We start from the raw sequence: 22,516 nt of genomic DNA, 5'->3' as shown, positions 1-22,516 counted from the left end.
GCCGGTGACAGGAGTAATGTGCTACAACACGGACTACATCAAGCCCTGCTGAAAATGGGGCTGCATAGCCACACGCTGCTCAGAGTGCCCATGGTTTGCCGGTGACAGCACCTACAAGCGAGCATAGAAACTGGACCTTGATTGATTGGAAGAAGGTAGTCTGGTCCAATGAATCACATTTCCTGTTGCACCACATGGATGCATAGCTATGTGTGCGTCGTTTACCTGGGGAAGTGATGGCGCTTGGATGCAGCATGGGATGAAAACAAGCTGGTGGCAGCAGCAGCGGTGGTGTCATGTTTTGGGCAATGTTCTGCAGGGATACCTTAATGTCTACCACCTACCTAAACATCATTGCTGACTAGGTATACCCTTTCAGGGCAACGGTCTTCACCGCTGACAGTACAGTCTTTCAGCAGGAAAATGTACCATGCCACACTGCCCAGATTGTTCGACACTGGTTTGCAGAACATGAGAAAGACTTCCAGGTATTGTCCTGGCCTCCAAATTCCCCAGATATCAATCCCATTGAGCATCTGTGGATTGTGTTAGAACAGCAACTCCGATCTGTGGCATCTCAACCCCGGACCTTACAGGAGTTAAAAAGGATGTGCTGGTTACATTAGGTACCAGATATCACAAGACACTTAGAAATCTTGTAGCATCCATGCCTTGCCAGGTATGAGCTGTTTTGGCTCCTTGGTGTATGTATAATTATACATATGTGGTTATACAGGGTGATTCACTACCAGTGCGACAAACTTGCAGGAGGTGTAGGGGGCACAAAGACGAATCGGAATCGCATAGCATTGCAGGGTCCGAAAATTGCTGTCCGCGTGAACAGCAATCCTGCTGGAAGTCAGCATTTGCGAACCGGTTCCCGAGGCAGTAGGATGGACGAGTATTCAAACGTTGAACAGGCTGACATGCACCTCGTGTATGGAGCTGCGGACTGTAACGGGCACACTGCTCTGCGCTTGTACCAGGAACGTTTCCCACACCGGCATGCTCCTCATCATACAATTTTCGCACGTGTGCACAGAAGGTTACCTGAGACTGGTTGTTTCACGAGAGGTACCACGAATCAAGAGCGAACGACGAGGACGCCAGACAATGAGGAGAATGTCCTACGTTTTGCAGAAGGAAATCCGAGTAAGAGTACTTGAGCGATAGGCCAACGATTGGGTATTTCCCAATCCACTGTATGGAGGATACTGTCAACAAACCAAATGAGTTCATACCATCTGCAACGCATCCAATCATTGGAGCCTGCAGATTATCCACTCCAGAGGACTTTTGCTACTTGGTTTCTTCAACAGAAACGGTTCACAAATGGTGACTTCCAGCGGGATCGCTGTTCACACGACCTCCGTTCAACGTCCTCTACCGCATGACGAAGGCATTTCGGACCCTGCAATGCTATGCGATTCAGATTCGTCTTTGTGCCCCCCTACACCTCCTGCAAGTTTGTCACACTGGTAGTGAATCACCCTGTATATTAATCTGTCACTTACCTGATGGGGTCAGTAAAACCTAAGATATTTCCTTTTTAATGTGACTTTAAGTGGTACTAAACGCACATGTAATCTTCCAGCAGCCTCTTACATTCAGAACTAAACAAATATCTTGCTAATAACTGTGACATGGATTCTAAAGTATCTTTAGATGGTGTTGCCAATACTTTGAATTTCTGCCATCCTAAACAAATCTGGAGTATGTAATTCATGAATCCTTATGGAGTCAAACTTATTAAGCCACAGGGAACTCGCTTGGTGGGAAATGTCTTATGAGTGAACATACTAATGCATCTCTCCTGAGACCTTAGGAATATAATACCTAGATATGTGTATACCTTAGGACTAAAGCCCAATGTGTTTTTTTGGGGGGGGGGGGGGGGAGAGGAGACAGTCAGAAAAGCTGGCTGCAGAGTCTGTCCAAGACAGGTCAGAAGACCAAAATGATAGTTTTGGTCTTAGACTTCACTGTCGAGGGGAACAAAGGGGTGCTCTTACCAAGAAAGGCTTAAGTTTTGCAAATTGCAGCACTTGGAGAGTAGGCACCTGCAAGGTGATCTGATTGAGGTGTATAAGGCCTTGAATGGGTTGAGCAAGATGAATGCTGATGGGATTCTTCCTCAGACTGAGAACCTGAGGGGGCACAGTTTCAAATTGAGGAAAGATTGTTGTAGAATAGATGTGTGGAATAGCCAGCAGGTAGTTGATTGGTGGAACAGGCTTCCATCTTTTGTTGTGGAAGCTAATAGCCTAAATAAATTGAAGGCTGAGCTGGACAGGCATTTGAAATGAATGGAGGGGTGAAATGGGAGGTTTTTTTTGGCTGATGCTGCATAAGCTCACTTTCTTGCATTGTGTGCCTCTGCTAATGCTAAAAGCCATGCCAAACTGAAGAATTTACATTTTTTCAATAATTTCTGATAGCTGCATTTTGGTTTATTATTCTTAAATTTATTTACTCAGTTGATTCCATACTAAAAAGTATTAATTTATTTTTTATATTTTTATTTATTTTTTGTGCAACAAATGTATGGCAGTTTCAAACTCCACCAGGATACAAGCATAAGTTAAAATGAGTAGCATAGCTAAGGATTAAAACTAGAAATGTACATAAAAATAGAGCAAGCATCACATCATTAATAATTATTTCTTAGATTTAATTACCTTAGAAAATGTATTGGTGAATTTAAGATGATAGAAATAATTCTTCACAAAGAAAAGAAATAAATGAAAAAATATTAAAACAACACTTCTTTTTATTTTAGGAAGGTCCATTCATTCCTTGGGTTTAGGGTATGTCCCTATAAATTAGAGACATGCAAATGTCTCTCCCCTATTCACATGGGGAGATCAAAGGGCAAAGTGAGTAATTACATTACAGTGCAGTAAATTTGCCGAGATAACTCCCAAAAAACTTCACCAGGCTTATGTACAGTATTGTTTACAGCATTTTATGATTTGTAACCGAGTTCAATGAGGCTTTAAAAACACAATGAATAATAATGTAGAGTACAGTATTTATTCAAAAGTAATTTATTCTAATACCTGTAAACAGTAGTGTAGCGTCTAAACAAGATACAAGAACAAAAATAAACCAGAGTTTAATTTGCTCACACTATTGTCAGTGTTGTGGAGATAGAGGATCATAAATTTTCGATGAGACAGATTCTGGTGATCTGGGAGCAGATTGACTGGTGGTGGTACCACCCATGGAGGTGGATGCTATGTTCACATCCACTTTCTTGAAAAACTGATGGGTTTTATTAATCTGCACAGTTTTCTTCTTCTCTTCACAGATCAGTTTGTAGCAGGTAATGGCATTGTTTACACCCACTGCCAGTTTGGTGAACCTCTCGGTGTTAGGATCTTGAACCCCGAGAGATGATAGTGCTTTATCTATTAAAGAAAAAGCTTCAGCTAGCTGTTTGCAGGCATATTTTTTCTAGAATTTCTTCCTCTTCAGGGGCCTCCTGCTGTCTGTTTTTCAAGTTTGAAGAGATCTTCGTTGGTCAGCTCCCGAGAGTGGCTTTCCAAAAATTGGTAAACACACTCTTCGTCCACCTCAGGATCCAATTGTTTGCCGAGCTCCACCACGTTTTTCAAGAGTGCCCACCTCTTCAAATGTATGGAAGTCGTGAGCAAATTGTGGGATGAGTTTCTTCCAGATTCCATTCATATTTGATGTTCTCATGCCCGGCAACATCTATATTCTTGATTCTTCCAAAACTGCATTAAGGTCATTTGACCCTCTCCTTCTGTTGCTGTTAAGGCTCCCTTAAAAGTAGCAATGACCCATTGATCCAATGATTGTAAGAGGGAGGTGGTATTGGGAGGCAGGTACCCCACTTAAAACATTAGAATGAAAATTATTCAGGTGAGGTGGATGGCCAGGAGCATTGTTCAGTACTAACAGGATCTTGAATGGAAGGTTGCTTTCGGAACCACTCCTTGAAGATTGAGAGTAATCCAGGCCTTAGATGTCCAGATGACTTGAAATGAAGCCTTGATAATGCCTTTTGTGTGTAAAAACTCTTGGATTTTCTCGTGGTATACTAACAGTGGCCGCAGCATACCTCCCCAGCAACAGTAGAGTTAGCCAGTCCTTTGCTGCTCATGCATTTTCTTTTCCTCCATAATATACATGCGATCAGACATTTTCTCCAAAACAAGCCAGTTTCATTTATATTAAAGATCTGTTCTGGCTTGTAATACATCATCAACAATGATGTCCCCACAAGAACTTTGGATATTGTTTGGCAGCTTCTGTATAGCTACTGCACCAAGACCAATTTTCATTTCTAATACTATCCATGCAGTTTAGCTTAAAATGATAGTTGGTGGTTCAATTTTATGTGAACTTGCCAATATGAGTAATACAAACAGGAGAAAATGCTTAAATGAATGGTAATTGTTTAGAGATTATTTCAATAAATGTGCAGCTTCACTGACCTAGGGTATTTAAACTTTATTGGTAGGCTTAAAACATATATAATTTGAAAAAGCAATACTGTCAGGTTTAAATCATTACATTGGACAAGGACATAATATGGAACATGCACTCATAATGAAGTGTTTCAAAAAATGATTTCACTATAGTTTTTTTTTAGCAGTATCAATCTAAAGTTACCATAAAGTATATTTCTTTACTTTTTACATCAATTATTTTGAAGCTCAAAACTGTATATCAAGGAACAAAACTTCACTATTTTTCACATGTATAGCTTAGAATTTAATTAATTTATTTTTTTTATTATGCCTTGTGCTGGTGTATATAAAAAAAAAAAAAAAAATGCATACATCACTGACAACAACCTTTTTATTGTTACCTCAGAACAACAGTTATTTTACATCAACAAAACCACTAGTTACTGGCAGCTACCACCAATAAATCTATTGGTGCAAGGCTGCTGCCTGCTTCATATACACAACTTCTGACAGCCTTTATAGGACCCAGAGTACAGCACACATCATGCTGGAGAGAGAGAGAAAAGAAAGGGAGGGAAAAAAAAAAAAAAAAAGCAGAAAACATTGTATAAAGTAAACAAGAAATCTGTGCCTCTTTCATATTCCAGTTTACATTTAAGTACATATGGCACAGAACAGATATAAAAGGTACCAGCCCTTTATAAATTAATCTCGGAAATATAAAATAAAAAGCAAAGTTTAAAAAAACTAACTACATGCAAAATTTAAACAACTTGTATAAAGATTTCAAGTGATAAATAAAAATGCACAAAGCACCCTGCTTTCTACATAAAAGACTAGAATAAAGACTAGAGTGAAATTGTTTATTAACAATATTACTTGAATTTCAAAAATTAAAATTTCAAGTTAAAAATATTTACATCTAATATTTCAATACATGATGTTTTTAAAATACTTCCTTGCTAATCTAACATCTGATAATCTTCTCTTTAACAAGAGCATTTACTGCTCTAAATAGGGGTCTCTTTTGGCAGTAAATGAAGATGTGTCAGGAAGCATGGACAGCTCCACCTAATGACTACTAGTACACTGACAAAGAGCATACAGTAAAAGTGGTGACACCTGACCCACATGATTCTCATCAATAATTACTCTAAAGGAAGAATGAAGTGCACCTAGCTGTGAAATGCACGTGATAATACACATCCATCTTTCACAAAAAAAGAAAAATATGATATACCAGTCATCTATATTTCATAACTTTACTCTGTTCTAGAGCAACAGTCATTCTACATAGTAAAACCTTGATTTTTCTTATTTCAGATGAGATATGTTCACAACAAATGTTATCTTCACTTCCAAAATCTCAGCCTTGAAAATGCTTGACTGGTGACTTCATGTTTGCAGATTTATTAAATTTGAGTATACTTCTGTATGGGAATCTCAAAAAATATTAGCTATATTGAAAATCTTTTACAAATTCATTATATCTATTTTGAACAAAACAGCACCTCAATGACTACAACCAAAATCCTATTGTATGTAGTTTTATTTAAATCATGAGACAAACCTTTACATACGTATCCCTAGACAAATATGAACTGGAATCTTACACAGGGGGAACACTGGCCTAGGATCCTTGATATTTCCAAATATCAGTAAGAAGGCATTACCAGCTGACAGTTGTTTTATGTGTTTGTGTGTGTACGTATGCATGCACACAACCTGTATCCATTTTTACCAATGCCGCCCTTGTTTTTTTTTTTTTGTAAATTCTAGAACTTCAAATAAAGTTTCATTTATTAAACTATTCACAACTAGGAAACCTTTCACAAAGAAAATAATAAATAAATAAATGCTATGACAAAATTTTCTCCTGAAAATTAAGTTCACATGAGAGATATATATATATATATAGACTGTATACAGAATTATAATTGAAGCTAAAAATAAATTAAGGGGGATAAAAATTTAAAAAATTAAGTCCTTATTTTGCAAACATGATTGTACAGAAAAATACTCCACCATTTTGAAATTATTTGGTTTGTGTTGTGTGACTAGTTTATAAGGACCCAATTATTGTCCTGCCGATATTGATTTGTTTAATAATAATAAAAAAAAAAAAGGAAAGAAAATGGAATGTTTTCTTAAATGCATAACTTAACAAGAACAATTATAAAACAGTTTTTTTTTATGCTATTCAACAAGGATAGAAAACCTAGTGGTTTTTCAGTACTTGCTTTCATAGAATACATGACTAGATTATATTGGTCCTATGGTAGTTCAGTCTATTCTTCAAACCAATTTTTGGCACAATACAAGCCTAACTGGGTGGACCCAATCATTCATTTTTTTTTTTTTTTTATGTTTAGGCTGTCTTAAACCTAAATTACATGTGTGCCCAAGATTGTTCCCATGAAGTTCTCTGTATGCCCCCCTCCCCCTCTCTCAAGGTGCATCACAATCTACGAACATGTGCATTCAATGGTTTCACTACTGGCTACAGTGTGATAAGTCATTTCATGTCCCCACCACCCATCCCACCAAGTCTGTAATTATATTAGGGTTCCTTGTCTCAAAAGCATGACTAAAGTGGTAGATGAGAAGCTGATTCTGTACAGTATAGATATGGCATTTTATATTTAAATGATGGCATCTTTCAGTCAAATATTTTTAATGTTTGTGCCATATTTGATTTTAGAAGGGAAGAAAGCTATTCCAAAAATATGAAATTCTAAATGAAACAGTGCTTATTATGAATATGAACACAGAAAGCTAGTGTCAACAGATGGGTTAGCAAGGAGGAGTATGGTGATGATATCCACTGATATAATTAAAATCAGAAAGAATTTTTTTTTCTCCTGTCAAGTGTTGGACATTATCTGAGAAACATGGGATGTGCAACCTCTGACCAGCTACATACATGATGGACTCACTTTGACTGCCCCAAGAGACAAGACCCAAAAAAAAAAAAGCAGTTAACACTGACAACCTCCATTAGGAGGAGCAGGATTTTCTGTAAGGCGTGTACCTTTGGAAGCACTAACAAGAGTGGGATCAGAATCAAGGCTTTCTGACATTTTATCACAAATTATGTCCACCAAACGCTCAAATACAGCCTTCACATTAATGTTTTCTTTTGCTGATGTCTCAAAAAATTCTAAACCCAGCTGATCTGCAAGTTGCTTTCCTCTCTCTGTGGATACAACTCTTTCATCCTCCATGTCACATTTGTTTCCTACCAAAATGACTTGGGCATTATCCCAAGAGTATGTCTTGATTTGGGTTACCCTATGGAATAGAAAATAAAACTGTTACTTAAGGAAAATAAATCTGATACAATTAACAAAAGTGATGATAAAATAACACTAATATTTCAGCACCCTGCTTATCTAACAATTCCTATATTTATATAAGTTTTCCTCCTCATATCTATATTAGAAATCAGTGATAATAATAATAATAATAATGAATCCAGAGTGCACAGGCCTCTTTAAACATATTCAAACTTTCGTGGCCAACAAACATATGACATAGTCGTAAAACTGCAACAGAACTTCATTTTGATAGCCCACGGTAGACAGCATCTCAGATTTGCCCACGGGTTTAAATCAAACAACGCAATCCTGAAAGGATTTCTTTACAAACCTCCATTTCCTAACAAATGTATGCAATGTGCGTGTCAAAACTTCAGCTACACGACCCTCAAAATTTGGATTGGCTGCCTCCATCGAGACTTACAAAATGCTTCAACGAGTAAAGCAGCCCTGCTAGTCGAACTTAGAAGTTTAGTTCCTGATCCTGTTTACACCAATATAATCCATACCCCGTGCTTCCAAGCCATCATAGAATCTGAACGCTACTGTACACGCCAAAAACGTAAGTTTGTTGTTTTAATTGATGAGTCTCATCATCGGCATAGTAGTACCGCTTCCACAAATTGCACACAATTTGTATTGAACTTAAGCAACAGTTATCCACAGAACAAGTAGATCTGTTGAGTCTGGGTACGAAATTTGCTGTTCTCCCAAGAAACCCACCAATCACTGATATTGCTTAAGGCGTAGCAGAGTGTTTAACACATTTCCCTGAAGAAGTGGCAAACACAATTCACCTAAAAACTGCATCAATTTTGCATCATGCTTGCCCTGCTTCTTCCAATCTCAACCACAAACAGATTTCTGCCCTTAAAGCATCGAAACAAGACTCATCCATCGTCATCCTACCAGCAGATAAAGGACGTTGGATAGTCGTATTAAATCGCACAAATTACGAGATGAAAGCCCTGCTGCTCCTGCAGGACACTTCTGTTTACCAACCCTTAACCGTTCCTCCCATCAAAACTTTGGAACGATGGGAGTCAAAATTGAACATCCTCGTCAACAGTTGGTTTAAACAGAAGAAAATAACAGAATCCACACATAATTGCTTCCGGCTGTCAGATTTCCCCATTCTGCGGACTACGGAAGATTCACAAAGAAGGTATACCGTTAAGACCCATTGTCTCCTGTTGCAGCTTGCCAAGTTATGAATTAGCGAAGTTTGTCTCGGGGCTCCTTTCTTCCCTAGTAGGTAAGACCACCAACACAGTCTCCAACAGTAGTGAATTTATAGAACAGATCCGAACCCTATCCATCTCAGAAGATCAAATCATGGCATCATTTGATATAGTGTCACTTTTCACCTCCATCACATGTGCAAAGGAACTCTTGGATAACGATGAAACCCTTGGCAACAGAACCAAACTAACACCAGACGATATCTCCACTGCCCTCAGACTGTGCTTAACAGGTTGTGCAATTATGTTCAACGACTCCATTTACCAACAGGTGCACGGCACAGCCATGTGTTCCCCAGTTAGTTCAGTCACAGCAAATATTGCGATGGAAGAATTAGAGGGTCAGCATTTACGAATGTACCAGATCACATTACCTTTTGGTGTCGCTACGTCAACAATGTGTTTGTGGTTATCCCCAGAAATTCAGGTGAACAACTCTTAGAGCACCTCAATTCTCTGTTGCCTTTCATAAAATTCACTATAGAGCTAAAATCAGAAAATACCATACCATACTTAGACACCCTTGTCCGACTTGAAGGCATGCGCTTGAAGACAACTGTCTATCGTAAACCAATGTCTGCTGGCCAGTTTACCAACTTCTTGTCAGCACACATGTGCGGCCTTCTTGGAAATGCACGAACCTTGTTAACCCATGCCTGGATCCACTAGTTCTGTAGATGCGAGGCGTACCGAGATGGTTAAAGTCAAGGTGGATCTTGCGAGGTGTGGCTATCCTACCAGTATCCTTGACAGGTGTGACCTACAGACACATAACCATGTAGCGACGAACAGGAACATCCAAGGTAAATGACTCAACCACGAGTGCCTTTATCCCATACTATCCAAACCTATCACAACAGGTTTCTAAGGTCCTAAAATCACATGGGATAAAATGCGTACAACTCCCAGGCAGAAATTTATAATCCCTCATCTCTAAATTGAAAACACTGGTTCCCACCTTACTACAAAGTGGTCTAGTCTACTGCATCTCTTGCTGTGACTGCACTGGCTGCTACATTGGAGAAACTTGGAGATGGCTCGGAAAACGTCTTTCGGAACACGAAAGAGCCATCTGCTTAGTGGACATAGAACACTCGGCCATTGCTGAACACTTCTGGTTAACCCACCACAACATTGATCCACACTGCAATGTTGTGATTGTATAGGTGCCACCACATTTTTACAGCTGCGCATCTGTTTAGTCGCTGAACATCACGTGTTTCAATACCTCAATCAATAGGGGCAGTGGATGGCGTGTCCACCCTATCATTGAAGCAACCATTTTGATGAATGACAAACATTGGCAACATGTGTCACAGCCACAGGCTTCAACATCCAAAAATTAACCATCACATCACGCAGTACACACCCTCATGTTCCACACTCTTAACTGTCAGTTTGACTGATGAAGGTTAGCAAACTAACCGAAAGCTTTTGTATGCATTTAATTTAATATACAGGTCGACCATCACTAATCCGGCAGCATTGGGACCTGTGGGGCACCAGATCACTGGTGGTTATTTTACACATACATTTTACCCAACAGCTAACCACCTCCTTCTACCTTTAACACATTGACTGCCAAGCTAGTTTAAGAAAAATTTCCCAGGGGCCAAAAAATATTTAGAAATAATTTGATCAGTAATTCTAAAATAAATATTGTAATGTCAGTTTTGTCGTTTTTTTCGCTTAAAATATATATAAAAAAGTCTGTCGCAAACGTGGCTACATGTGTTGGTTACTTTATTTCTTGAAAAGCTGTGTCGACCAAGTACGTGTGATGCTATTCATATGTATGACTTCACATACATATGAAGGTCGGATTAGACTATTGCACTCGCAGCGAGCGCTGCAATAAAACTAATTACTATAAAATAAACTTTCAAATTTCGCAATAAGTTTGTCAACGGGCTGTATTATCCATCATATCGTGTTGTTTTTCCGCAAGTTTTTATAAGCATGTTGTGTAAAAAAAAAAAAAAAAATCTAAAACGAATGGCTAAAAGAAAATTACTAAGATAAGAGGAACTGAGAGAAATTGCTGGAATTTACAATTAAGCTGAGTTAACCTTTTCACAGATACACCGCTGTAGAGTTTTTCAGAAGTTCAACTATCTGTTATGGACAATGTACGGTGTTTGCGCTTTACACCATGAGAGGCACTTCCTTTATGCACTGGAACCATGGCTGGGGCTAAATGTGAGCAGGTTATAATAATAAATGCAGAAAAACAAGTGGGAATGGTTTGCCAGTGTTTACGAGTTTGCGCCAACAGCTGATGCTGCAACGAATGCCATCAAAACAGTAGCGGCAGGTTGTTGTGGCCGACCTGGGAAATTTGAAATTACGTTTGCGGAAATTATGTCCAAATTAGCGGTGGAACCAGATTACTGGTGGCCGGATTAGTGATTGTCAACTGTATGTGTGTTTTTCCAATTAATATTAAACTTGTCATTACTTATTCTGTCTCCGTTTCGCTCTGTGTAACGTAATAATCCAAAATAATAATTATATTAGATTTAGTTGTAGAAAAACTGCCAGCTATTTATGTTCTATAATAAACAATTTATTCAATTAACATTATCCAAATTAGATTTTCCCTCCTGCATCAAATGTAAGCAAACTACATGTTTCATCTATCCCATGCAGTGAACTTATATCTTTCCAATAATTTATACTGAAATGTATGCATATACCCCATGCACACATGGAAGTATGTTACAGGCCATAGGCATAGAAAGCAAAAAAAAAAAAAAAAAAAATAATAATAATAATAATAAAAAAATAAATAAATAAATCAAACTGAATTTTGAGGCAAAGGGGTGCAATATTACCACATAGTACAATACTACTGGATGCATTACACCAGCATTCTATTTAGGAAGTCTCTTATATTCAGTCTGGAAATAAACTATCACCAAAACTTGTTTGTCTTTGAAGAGCAATAATCTCTAAAACGATAAAGATCTAAGCTTATCTTAGAGATGATTTTTATCATATCTGCAACTAACAAGGGGTGTGTGTGCACAATCATGTAATCTCAAATTTATTTCAGTCTTCATTAGGATAAAGTATTCTTTAAATGAAGCAAAATGATTGAGCAGTATGAACCCATATTCAGATTCCCCCTTACTCCTTCCCCCCCACACACAGCTTACTGTGCTCCTAATTACTGCTTGATGTTCTGCTTTATCAGCCCCTGTGAGTTAATATGAAAGCCTCTTAAATCCAAAAGTTTTGGGGCTCACCTTTGCTTTGTTATTTTAATATTTTTTTCTTCCTTGTTTATGAAATTTTTAATAAACTAAATCATTCAGAATCAATTTTATAAGAATGCAAAAGTAGTTATGCAGAAACTATTTTCATTATTGGATTTAGTTAAACACTGTCCATAGCTAATGCTTGTTTTATACTTTATTATGCATATGTGATTTTTCTGTAATTGTGTTCAAACCTTACTGAAAAGTTAGCAGTCTATCTTCTAAAGGGTGCTTCAACTGTTAGTAGGGAATCTGCCTTGTTGGCAGCGACTCTGCAATCAATGAAGTACCTGTGCACATGCAAGAGCTTCTCCCCCCCCCCTGTTAACTGTAATTGTATATAACTTGTGAATACCATACTATCAATAGATATCGCCATTATTTTGCATTATTAGGTATTTATATCAATCAGCAATGCTATGTTCATCATAAAACATGTAGAACATATTTGTAAAATCCCTAGCTGTACTATGATATCAACTATATCATATATTGTATATAACTGTACAATAAAGGGGAGCAGCTAACAGTTGGTTTCTAATGATTGTTGGGGGATTTATTTCACTACTGGTTAAGTAAATAAAATACACAGTTTATTATTTTTTTTGTTTTTATGGCAAAAAAATATAAACTATTAATATACAATTTTGACATAGTTTATTTAGATTTATGCAAAGCATTTGACTATTCCTCATGAAAGGTTGCTTGAACAGGTTGAGATTACTGGTAAGATTCTAAGAAGATTCTAAGATGGATTGCTGGGCACAGGGCAGAAAATAGAGATAAATGGCTATTCTTCAGATTGATGTAACGTCAGGAGTGGGATCCCCCTCAAAGATTGGTTCTTGGGCCACTGTTTCTCATTGTCATAAATGAGATCGACAAAGTGATAGACAGTGTGATGTCAAAATTTGCAGATGACGTAGAGATTGGCAGAGTTGCGTACCATCAGGATGTCTTGAACAGACTTCAGAGAAGTGGCAGCTATGTTTTAATGCTGCTAATTGCAGGGTCTTACACTTGGGGAATAGCAACCCACAAATATATTATACTATACACTTGATGGTGTTGAATTAAAAACAGTGGAGGAGGAAAGGGATCTGGGAGTTACAACATGGGCAGATTGAAGTTTTCTGAACAGTGTAAACAGGCAGCCAGGAAAAGTCATGGTGCACATTTTTGAAAATTTTTTAGTTTTTTGATATTTTTGGCCTTCTGGTTTCAAAACCACCACTACTATGAAACATCACAAAGCAAACTTTTTTCAAAATGAGGGTTTCCTGTATTTCACAAAAAAAGACCCTGAAAGTTAGCCATCCCTATTCTAAACACATTATTCAGCAGAGAGTGAACTGTGCTGAAAGACACTTGGAATAGCAGTGTACAGCAGGACTTGTGAAGTGAGTCCAAAATAAATTATGATTATTGATGTTGCATAAAGTGTCTATCAAATAGTCTCCCAATGTAAAAGTCAGTGGGATTTAGATATGGTGAGTGAGATGGTCAGACAGCAGAGCAGCAGCATTAGTTTTCATATATTATCAGCATTCAAAGTGCTTTTGGCATATCCAGCAATTTAAAGAAAGGTGTTCTGAAAAATTCTGAGTATGAGTTTTCTATAAGTAGTAGTAGAGACATGTGATGCAAGAAAGAAAGCTTACATAGCATCAGCCAAAAAAAAATAAATTAATAAAATAATAATAATAAAAAAACATTTCACACATTCATTCCCTCTACAAGTTTGTCCAGTTCCTCCTTGAATTTATTTGGAGGAACTGGACATTTATTTATTCTCCTTGAAGTAGAGCAGACAGATGTGCCAGCTGTTGTCAACTCCTATAGATTGCAACTTATCATCAGTAAACCTGTGCATGTTGTGGATATTCATGATTGAGTTTTTGGAAACAAAACTCAATCTATTACCTACCAGGAATTGACTTCTAAACCACAAATCTTCAGATATTAAAGAATCCATTGGCAGAAATGCAGCTATCATAGCAAGTCACCTTGTAAATCTCTCTCACCCATTATGCATAATAGGGAAGTGCCATAAACAGGATAAGATAATTATTTCATTATCTCATTCTGTTGTGAAATGATCTCCCCCACACAGCGGCAGATAGCAACAGAGTTGTAGAATGAGGTATGGGTAGGAAGTTTGGAAATTACTAAATTAAAACTGAACTTAGCAGCAATTATATTCTTTTGTTCCCTTTAGTTGCTCTATACCTTTCATTTAGAGCTGCTGAAGGGAACAAAAAGTGCTCTTCTTTCCAATAATTGGAAGAGTATTTCTGGAATGGTTTCAGTGATGTGACTTTTAGCATTTTCAAGGTACACTGCTGGAATTCCTCCAAAGACCTAAAATGACTTTTTCAGTAAGATATTCTTCTTTAGCTTCTTTCATTACCAAGTGTGAATATACTTGGTAATGAAAGAAGTTAGAGCAATCAAACTGGATATTCCATCTGAAGGATCTGTTTTACCATCAGAAATTGTCTCACTGGTAAAGAACTGGTATGTTGTGAGGAGACACCCACTTGTCTTCCCACAATTCAATGTTAATTAAATTGTACTTAAATGCAATCATGACCCAGACTACAGCAGCAAAGCAGTGAGCACAAAGTAGCGGTAGTACTATGGCTCGTGGGAGAACTGAAGGGGGCGATTCTCTAACGCATCAGTCTAAAAAAAATGTGAAGTGTTTGCAGACCTGTCTAGAACAGGACATGATCTAGCCAAGGAGGATGTCTTTGTTTGTGCTAGGTGCAGAGACAGTGAAGAAATTAGGAACCAACACAGCGTTCTGATATGCATCTATGAGAGTTTGAGGTATAGGTAGATGCCCACGAGGAAATTAATATGGGGGCCCTATCACGCTCTCAGCTGCCCACCTCAACGCCAGAACTCACTCCTGTGCATCAGGCAACACAGTGGCAATCTCCAAGGCAGAATGCACTGGTCCCACAGGAGCTAGTTATTGTTGGCGGCTCTATTGTCAGGGAGATGGGGAATATATTATGCAAAAAGGATAGGTGGAACAGGACCAGGGTATGTGTGCCAGGGGCAAAAGTTGATGTTCTAGAGCAGATATCTTTTAAGGATCAAAAGGTGATATTGTTGTACATGTTGGCACTAATGACATTAACAGTAAGAGATCTGCAGATTTACTTAAGGACAGGTCAACGTTGAAAAAAAAAAAGGAAAAAAAGTTGCAAGCTAGGGTTAAATTTGAAAATATCTGCAACTCTGCCCAGACATGATAGGAGGTATGATGAGAGCCTTGACAATCAGTTTGGCCTTAGAGAGATTGTGCAAGGCACATTGGGTAGAATTTTTCAGCATGGTCTGTGCTTGCTAACAGAAGAGACTACACCTATAGGGATGGGATACACTTAAACAGAAAGGGTGCAAGAATATTTGCTGATGCTATCAAGGCAGTATTAGGTGGGTCAGAAAACTACTAGCTTGGGAGGATTCGCAGACTAAAAGGTTAACAGTAGCCGCGAGCAGGCGAAAGTGATTCTTGCACCGCTTCTATTGTAATGAGCAGCAGCAGCCTAGAGAGCATGTTGCTGGGGATTCATCATGGAACAAGTAAATACATTGGCTGTGTTAGGGTAACTAAGGGTAAGAACAGGTGCATGTACACCAATGCTAAAAGTATAGTAAATGAATTTGAAGTGCTGATCAAGACATCAAAGGCAGATATTGTTGGGATATCAGAGAATGGTATTACACAGATAAGCAGTACAGAATTGGAATTTGGGAAGTACAATGTGTGCAGAAAGGATAGGAAGGGAGGAGGGGTTATGCTGTTAGTTAAGAAATGTAAAATTAAAAGAAGTGCATCCAGTTTACAGGGTTGGAGAATGCAATGTTGAGTCACTTAAGTGTGACATAAGCACTGAAAAATGAGAGGAGGAGTGTGTTACAGGCCTAATGACTCTGATGAGTACAACAAATAATTGTGCAGAGAAAGAGTGAGTCAGTAAATCAGAATGTCTTGTAATGGGGGATTTTAACTTTCCAGATTTTGAATAAAACTTGTGGTTTGGTCACTCTCACACTAGCAAGATTTTCTGGATTTATTGGAGGATTGTTTTCTACAGCAACATGTTCAAGGGGCAACCACAGGAAGTAATACTCTTGATCTGATTATCAGCAGTGATTATTCATGCATTAAGAATTTGCAAATAAAGGAACCACTAGGTGACAGTGATCAGTGTGCTGATGTGGGATTTACTTTAAGATGTAACTACCATCAAGGGTAAAGGGAAGGGATTTTGTTTTCCTAAAGGTGGCTACAGTGGTCTCAGACAGTTTTTAAGTTCTATACAGTGGGATCAACAGATGATGTTAAAAAGAGCAAATTCTAAGTGGGAAGCCTTCAAGGAATTAATCTTGGAAGCTACTAGGCTTTTCATACCCACTAAGAAATACTGTTCAAGATTTAGACTGAAATGGATGTCAGATGAATTAACGAGGCTTGTGGCAGAGAAGAAAAATGCATGGGATGCATATAAATTGTCAGGTGACACAGAAGCCTATGGCAGATATAAGCTAGTCTGTAATCAAGTCATTGCTGATTACAAGAAATCCTTGGCAAAGGATGAAAAAACAATCAGCAATGAAAAAAAAAAAAACAATGAAAGAGGGCACCGACTCTTTAAAAATTACAACAGTGAATTACAGGCTCCGAAAAAAACCAATGTGTTTGCAATTTTATTTACATAATTGTTATTTTGTATTGTACTTCATAAGTAGCCTTATAGTTCTAGTTATGCTGGTTAGTTTTATTTTTAATTTAGATAAGAGTTTTTGTAGATTACTACTTAATATACGTAAAACTGTTGTTTTGTTCGAATCTTGCAGCCATTGTTTTTGTAAAGAGTGGTAGGGAATTCAAATTTTTAATTGTGTTAACTAGGTAGCTCTAATGTAAAAATATATAGCATTAACACGCATCACTGCATTTAGGATTCTATTAGATAGTGTAGTATTGACAATTAATTAATTAAATTAATTGATCTTATTAATTAAAAATATCATGCCCCAGACTAGAGCAGCAACAGGCACAAAGTGGCAGGAGTGCTGTTACTCAAGGGAGAACTAAGGAGGGGGGGGGGGTGATTCTCCAACTCATCACAGCCTAATAAAATGTGCAACTTGTGAAATGTTTGCCGAACTCTCTGGAACAGAACATGATCTAGCCACGGAGGATGTCTGTGTGTGCCAGCTGCAGTGTTCTAATGGGCGTGTAAGAGAGCTTGAGATGTAGAGTAGATGCCCTCGAAGAAATTAATGAGGGGCCCGTAAAGCTCTCAACGCCAGAGCTAACTCCTGGGTATCAGGCAAAACTGGCAATCTCCAAGGCAGAATGCACTGGTCCCAAAGGAACTAGTTATTGTTGGTGACTCAATTGTCAGGGAGACGGGGAATATATTGTGTAAAAAGGATAGATGGAATAGGACCAGGGTTTATGTCTGCCAGGGGCAAAAATTTATGATGTTGTGAAGCATATATCATCTTTTAAGGGCACAAAGGGTGATACTGTTGTACACATTGCAACAATGACATTAAGAGTAGGAGATCTGCAGCTTTACTTAAACAAGTACAGGTCAACGTTGCAAAAACGACACGAGTTAGGGTTAAATTTTAAAGTGTCTGGAATTCTGCCCAGACAAGATAGTAGGGAGTACATGATGAGAGCCTTGTCAATCAATTCGGCCCTGGAGGGAATGTGCAAGGCTCAAGGGGTAGAATTTTATTCAGTGTGGTCTGTGCTTAACAGGAGAGACTGCTTCTACAGGGATAGGATACACTTAAATAGAAAGGGTGCAAGAATATTTGCTGATGCTATCAAGGCAGTGTTAGCTGGATAAAAAACTACTAGCTTAGGGGGATTCACAGGGATTCACTAAAAGGTTAAAAGTAGCCGCAGGCAGAGTTGAAGGTGATTCTTACACTACTTCTATTAGAATAAGCAATGGCCTGGAGCGAGGGGTTTCAGTGATTAGAGAGTTGCAGTCATTGTGAAGCTAGCTGTGGTATATGGGATGTGTTAGGGTGACTAAGAATAAGAATAGGTGCATGTATACCAATGCTAGAAGTATAGTGAATAAATTTGATGTGTTGGTCAAGATATCAAAGGCAGATATTGTTGGGATATCAGAGATGTGGTGTCACACAGATATTAGGAATTCAGAATTGGAATTTGGGGAGTACAATGTGTACATAAAGGATAAACAGGATAGGAAGGGAGGAGGGGTTATGCTGTTAATTAAGAAAAACAAATCAAAAGAAGTCCTTCCAATTGATATAGATGGACGGTGCACTGTTGAGTCAGTTTGGTATGGCATAAGCACTGTGAAAGCAAAAATAAGAGTAGGAGTGTGTTATAGGCCTAATGACTCAAATGAGTACAATGAACAATTGTACAGAGAATTACAGTGCACTAGTAAATTAGAATGTCTTATAATGGGAAATTTTAACTTCCCAGATATTTACTGGAACTTGTGGTTTGGTCACTCGCACACTAGTAAGATTTTTGTGGATTTATTGGATGATTGTTTTCTGTAGCAGCATTTGAGAGGCAACCAGATTGATCTGGTTATCAGCAGTGATCATTCGTGTATTAAGAATTTGCAGATAAAGGAACCACTAGATGGCAGTGATCACAGTGTACTGATGTGGGATTTACTTAAACAATATAATTACCATCAGGGTAAAGGAAAGGGTTTTTGCTTCCATAAAGGTGACTACAGTGGTCTCAGACAGTTTTTAAATTCTGTACAGTGGATCAACTGATGATGTTAACAACAGCAAATTCTAAGTGGGAGCATTCAAAGAATTAATCGTGGAAGCTACTAAAAGTTTCATACCTATTAAGAAATATTTCAAGGTTTAGGCCTAAATGTTTGTCAAATGAACTAAAGAGTCTTGTGGCAGAGAAGAAAAATACATGGGATGCATTTGAATTATCAGGCAACACAGAAGCCTATGGCAGGTATAAGCTATTCTGTAATCAAGTCACAAAGGAAGTTCGGCAGGCAAAGGCAGATTACGAGAATTCTTTGGCAAAGGATGCTAAGAAAAACAGCAAGAGTTTCTTTACTTATATAAACTCTAAAAGGAAGGGGAGATTAATCTGATTGGTCCACTTGATATCGATGGTTCAACTGTTGATGATCCTGCTCAGATAGCAAACAAACTGAATGAGTATTTTGCATCTACATTCACACATGAAGAGTTATTAAGGTTTGAAAATGGCAGAAGGTTATCAAATTGTAGCAGGATACGTAATGATTTTGTAATAACAGAGAGCAAAGTTGAGGAAAAATTGTTGTTAAAGTTAAACATAAGAAAGGCACCTGGGATCTATCCAGTTATATTAAAGGAGGTGGCAAAGGAAGTAAAACAAACCCATGCCCATAATTATGAGAACATCCTTGGATTCAGGGAGGGCCCCTCGGACTGGAGATGTGCAAATGTAATTACACACCAGTTAAGTTTAGCTTCTGTTCCGGGTAAAATAATGGAGTCACTATTTAAAGATGCTTTGCAGGATCATCTAGACAAGACAGCAGCAATAATTCAGACACAGCATGGGTTTGTTAAGGAAAGTCTTGTCTGACAAATTCATTGGTTATTATGATGTGGTTACAAAGGAACTGGATGCAAAAAATAATTTTGAATTTCATATACTTGAATTTCAGGAAAGCTTTTGACACTATTGCACATGGAGACTACTGTACAAATTGAGCTGAATGGTATTAAGGGTAAGTTGCTACAATGGATAAAAGGATGGTTGAGTGGGAGAAGACAGAGGGTGGTAATTAATGGGAGCTGCTCTACGTGGACTAATGTTATTAGTCGAGTCCCACAGGGTTCGGTGTTGGGTCCACTGTTGTCTTGTCCTATTTATCAATAATATTGATGAAGGAATATATCAGGCTTAAAGTCGAAGTTTGCAGATGATTCAAAGGTTGGCACAGTTGTTAATGACAGTAATGGCAGTGTGCTACTGCAACAGGATCTAGAAAATTGGGAAGATGGGCTGAGAAGTGGCAACTGAAGTTTAACTTTGACAAATGCAAAGTACTTCCTATGGGTAGAAATAACCCCAGAGGAACGTACCAACTGTGTCTCACTACACTTAAGGTGGTAGAAAATGAAAAAGAGAGCTGAGAGTAATTGTACAGTCACATATGAAGTTTTCTGAGCAATGCAAACAGGCTGCCAGGGCAGGTCATAGGGGTTTTGTCAATGATATACAGGATTTTGCTAGCAGGGAAAAGGAGGTGATTAACCCTCTGTATAAGGCAATGGTCAGGCCACACCTTGAGTACTGCGTACAAGTCTGGAGGCCTCACTTTAGGAAGGATGTAGATGTGGTTGAGCGTGTACAGAGAAGGGCAACAAGATTGGTGAGGGGAATGAAGGGATCCTCTTACCAAGAGAGGCTTAAGTTCTGAAAACTGCAGCAGCTGGAGGACTAGGCACCTGCGAGGTGATCTGATTGAGGTGTATAAGGCCTTGAATGGATTGAGCATGCTGAATTCTGATGGGATTCTTCCACTTTTTCAGATTACAAACCTAAGGGGGCATAAATACAAATTGAGGAAAGACAGATGAAGAATAGATGTGCAGAAATTTGCTGGAACAAACTTCCATCTGTCGTTGTGGAAGTTGATAGGTTAGATAAATTTAAAGAGGAATTGGACAAACATTTAGAAGCAATTGTTTTTTTTTTTTTTTTTGTTTTGTATATTTATCAATGATATTGATGAAGGTATATCATGAAGACTTAATATCAAAGTTGCAGATGATACAAAAGTTGGCAGGGTTATTAATGGCAGTGTGCTACTGGAACAGGGTCTAGAAAAGTTAGGCAGATGGGCTGAGAAGTGGCAACTGAAGATTAATATCGCCAAATGCAAAGTACTGCGTATGGATACAAGTAACCCCAGAGTAATGTACCAACTGTGTGGTACTACACTTAGGGTGGTAGAAAATGAAAAAGACCTGGGAGTAATTGTGCAGTCAGATAGGCTGCCAGAGCAGGTCATGGGGGTCTTGTCAATGATATACAGGAATTTTGCTGGTAGGGAAAAGGAGGTGATTATCCCTTTGTATAAGGTAATAGTCAGGCCATACACTGAGTCTGGAAGCCTCATTTTAGGTAGGATGTAGAGTTTCTTGAGCGAGTACAGAAAAGGGCTACAAGATTTGTGAGGGGAACAAAGGGGTCCTCTTACCAAGAAAGGCTTAAGTTCTGCAAATTGCAGCATCTGGAGACTAGGCACCTGCGAGATGATCTGATTGTTGAATGGGTTGGGCAGGCTCAATTCTGATGGGATTCTTCCTCTTGCTCAGATTACGAACCTGAGGGGGCATAAATTCAAACCGAGGAAAGACAGTTGTAGAATACAGTCAGTCCTCGTATAACACGTGTTTACACTACACGAATTCGATCATACACGATTTATAAATAGGGGAACGATATCTTATATAACACGAGCTGAATTCGCTTATGCACGATTCAGCCTTTGTGTTTACAAGAAATGGCAGTTGAAAGCAGAGTCACCAACCGAACGCAACACAATGGGAATGAAGAGAAGATTCTGAAAAGGTATTTATGTTTTTTATATCAGTGAAGGGGAAACACATTTCACCATAATAACGTAAAAACCAACACAAATCCAGCTATCGGTATAATCATAAATGTAATTAGATCGAGTTTACTACCAGTTTATAGCAGATTCCACTAGCAGAAATGCAAGTGGAAATTGTTTTTATTGTTTTATGGTAGTAACCCCCAGAAATGTGCTTTAGTAAAATGTGAGGTGTTCATAGTGTGTGTCTCCGCCTTTACGGTGCTGTTTATTCAGTTGCTACACGCGCAGCTTTGTTTATGTGTATCAAGCGTGCCTCCTTGTTTTGTAATTGTGCTTTATTCCCTAAAAATGAGTAAAATACTTTAAAGGTGTGAATAGGAAGCGTCCTTGTAGAGACACTGCAGATTCAGAGAGAAAAAGCAATATCGATAAACAGAGGCGGACTGGGTCAAAAATTCTTACCCTGGAAAATTTGTAGTGGCCTCATACTATGGTTTACGGCCAAAATCACACCGGCCTCCAGACCACCGGGGTTTCCCCGATAAGGCTTATGGCCAGTCCGCCTCTGTCGATAGAGACAAAATATGAAATTGTGAAACGTTTTGAGCGAAATGAAAGACCATGTGATATTGCACGTGC

The 22,516-nt window shown here is 38.4% G+C and overlaps 1 protein-coding gene across 1 annotated transcript in view; it reads right to left on the bottom strand.

The window, feature by feature from the left end:
- Positions 1 to 5,019: 5,019 nt before the first annotated feature.
- Rab3 (RAS oncogene family member Rab3) overlaps positions 5,020 to 22,516 on the bottom strand; it is a 105,685-nt gene continuing 88,188 nt past the window's right edge. Inside the window, exon 4 of the mRNA XM_090386786.1 lies at positions 5,020 to 7,730. Coding sequence (XP_090242912.1) covers positions 7,418 to 7,730 — 313 coding nt within the window. The 3' untranslated portion in view covers positions 5,020 to 7,417. The remainder of the gene's footprint in view (positions 7,731 to 22,516) is intronic.

The sequence above is a fragment of the Mastigoproctus giganteus genome, chromosome 12 (genome assembly GCF_048544385.1).
Source record: "Mastigoproctus giganteus isolate SK-2022 chromosome 12, ASM4854438v1, whole genome shotgun sequence".
NCBI classification, from domain to species: Eukaryota; Metazoa; Arthropoda; class Arachnida; order Uropygi; family Thelyphonidae; genus Mastigoproctus; species Mastigoproctus giganteus.
Note: the sequence above shows the minus strand (reverse complement) of the source record. Positions and strands in the feature narration are given on the sequence as shown.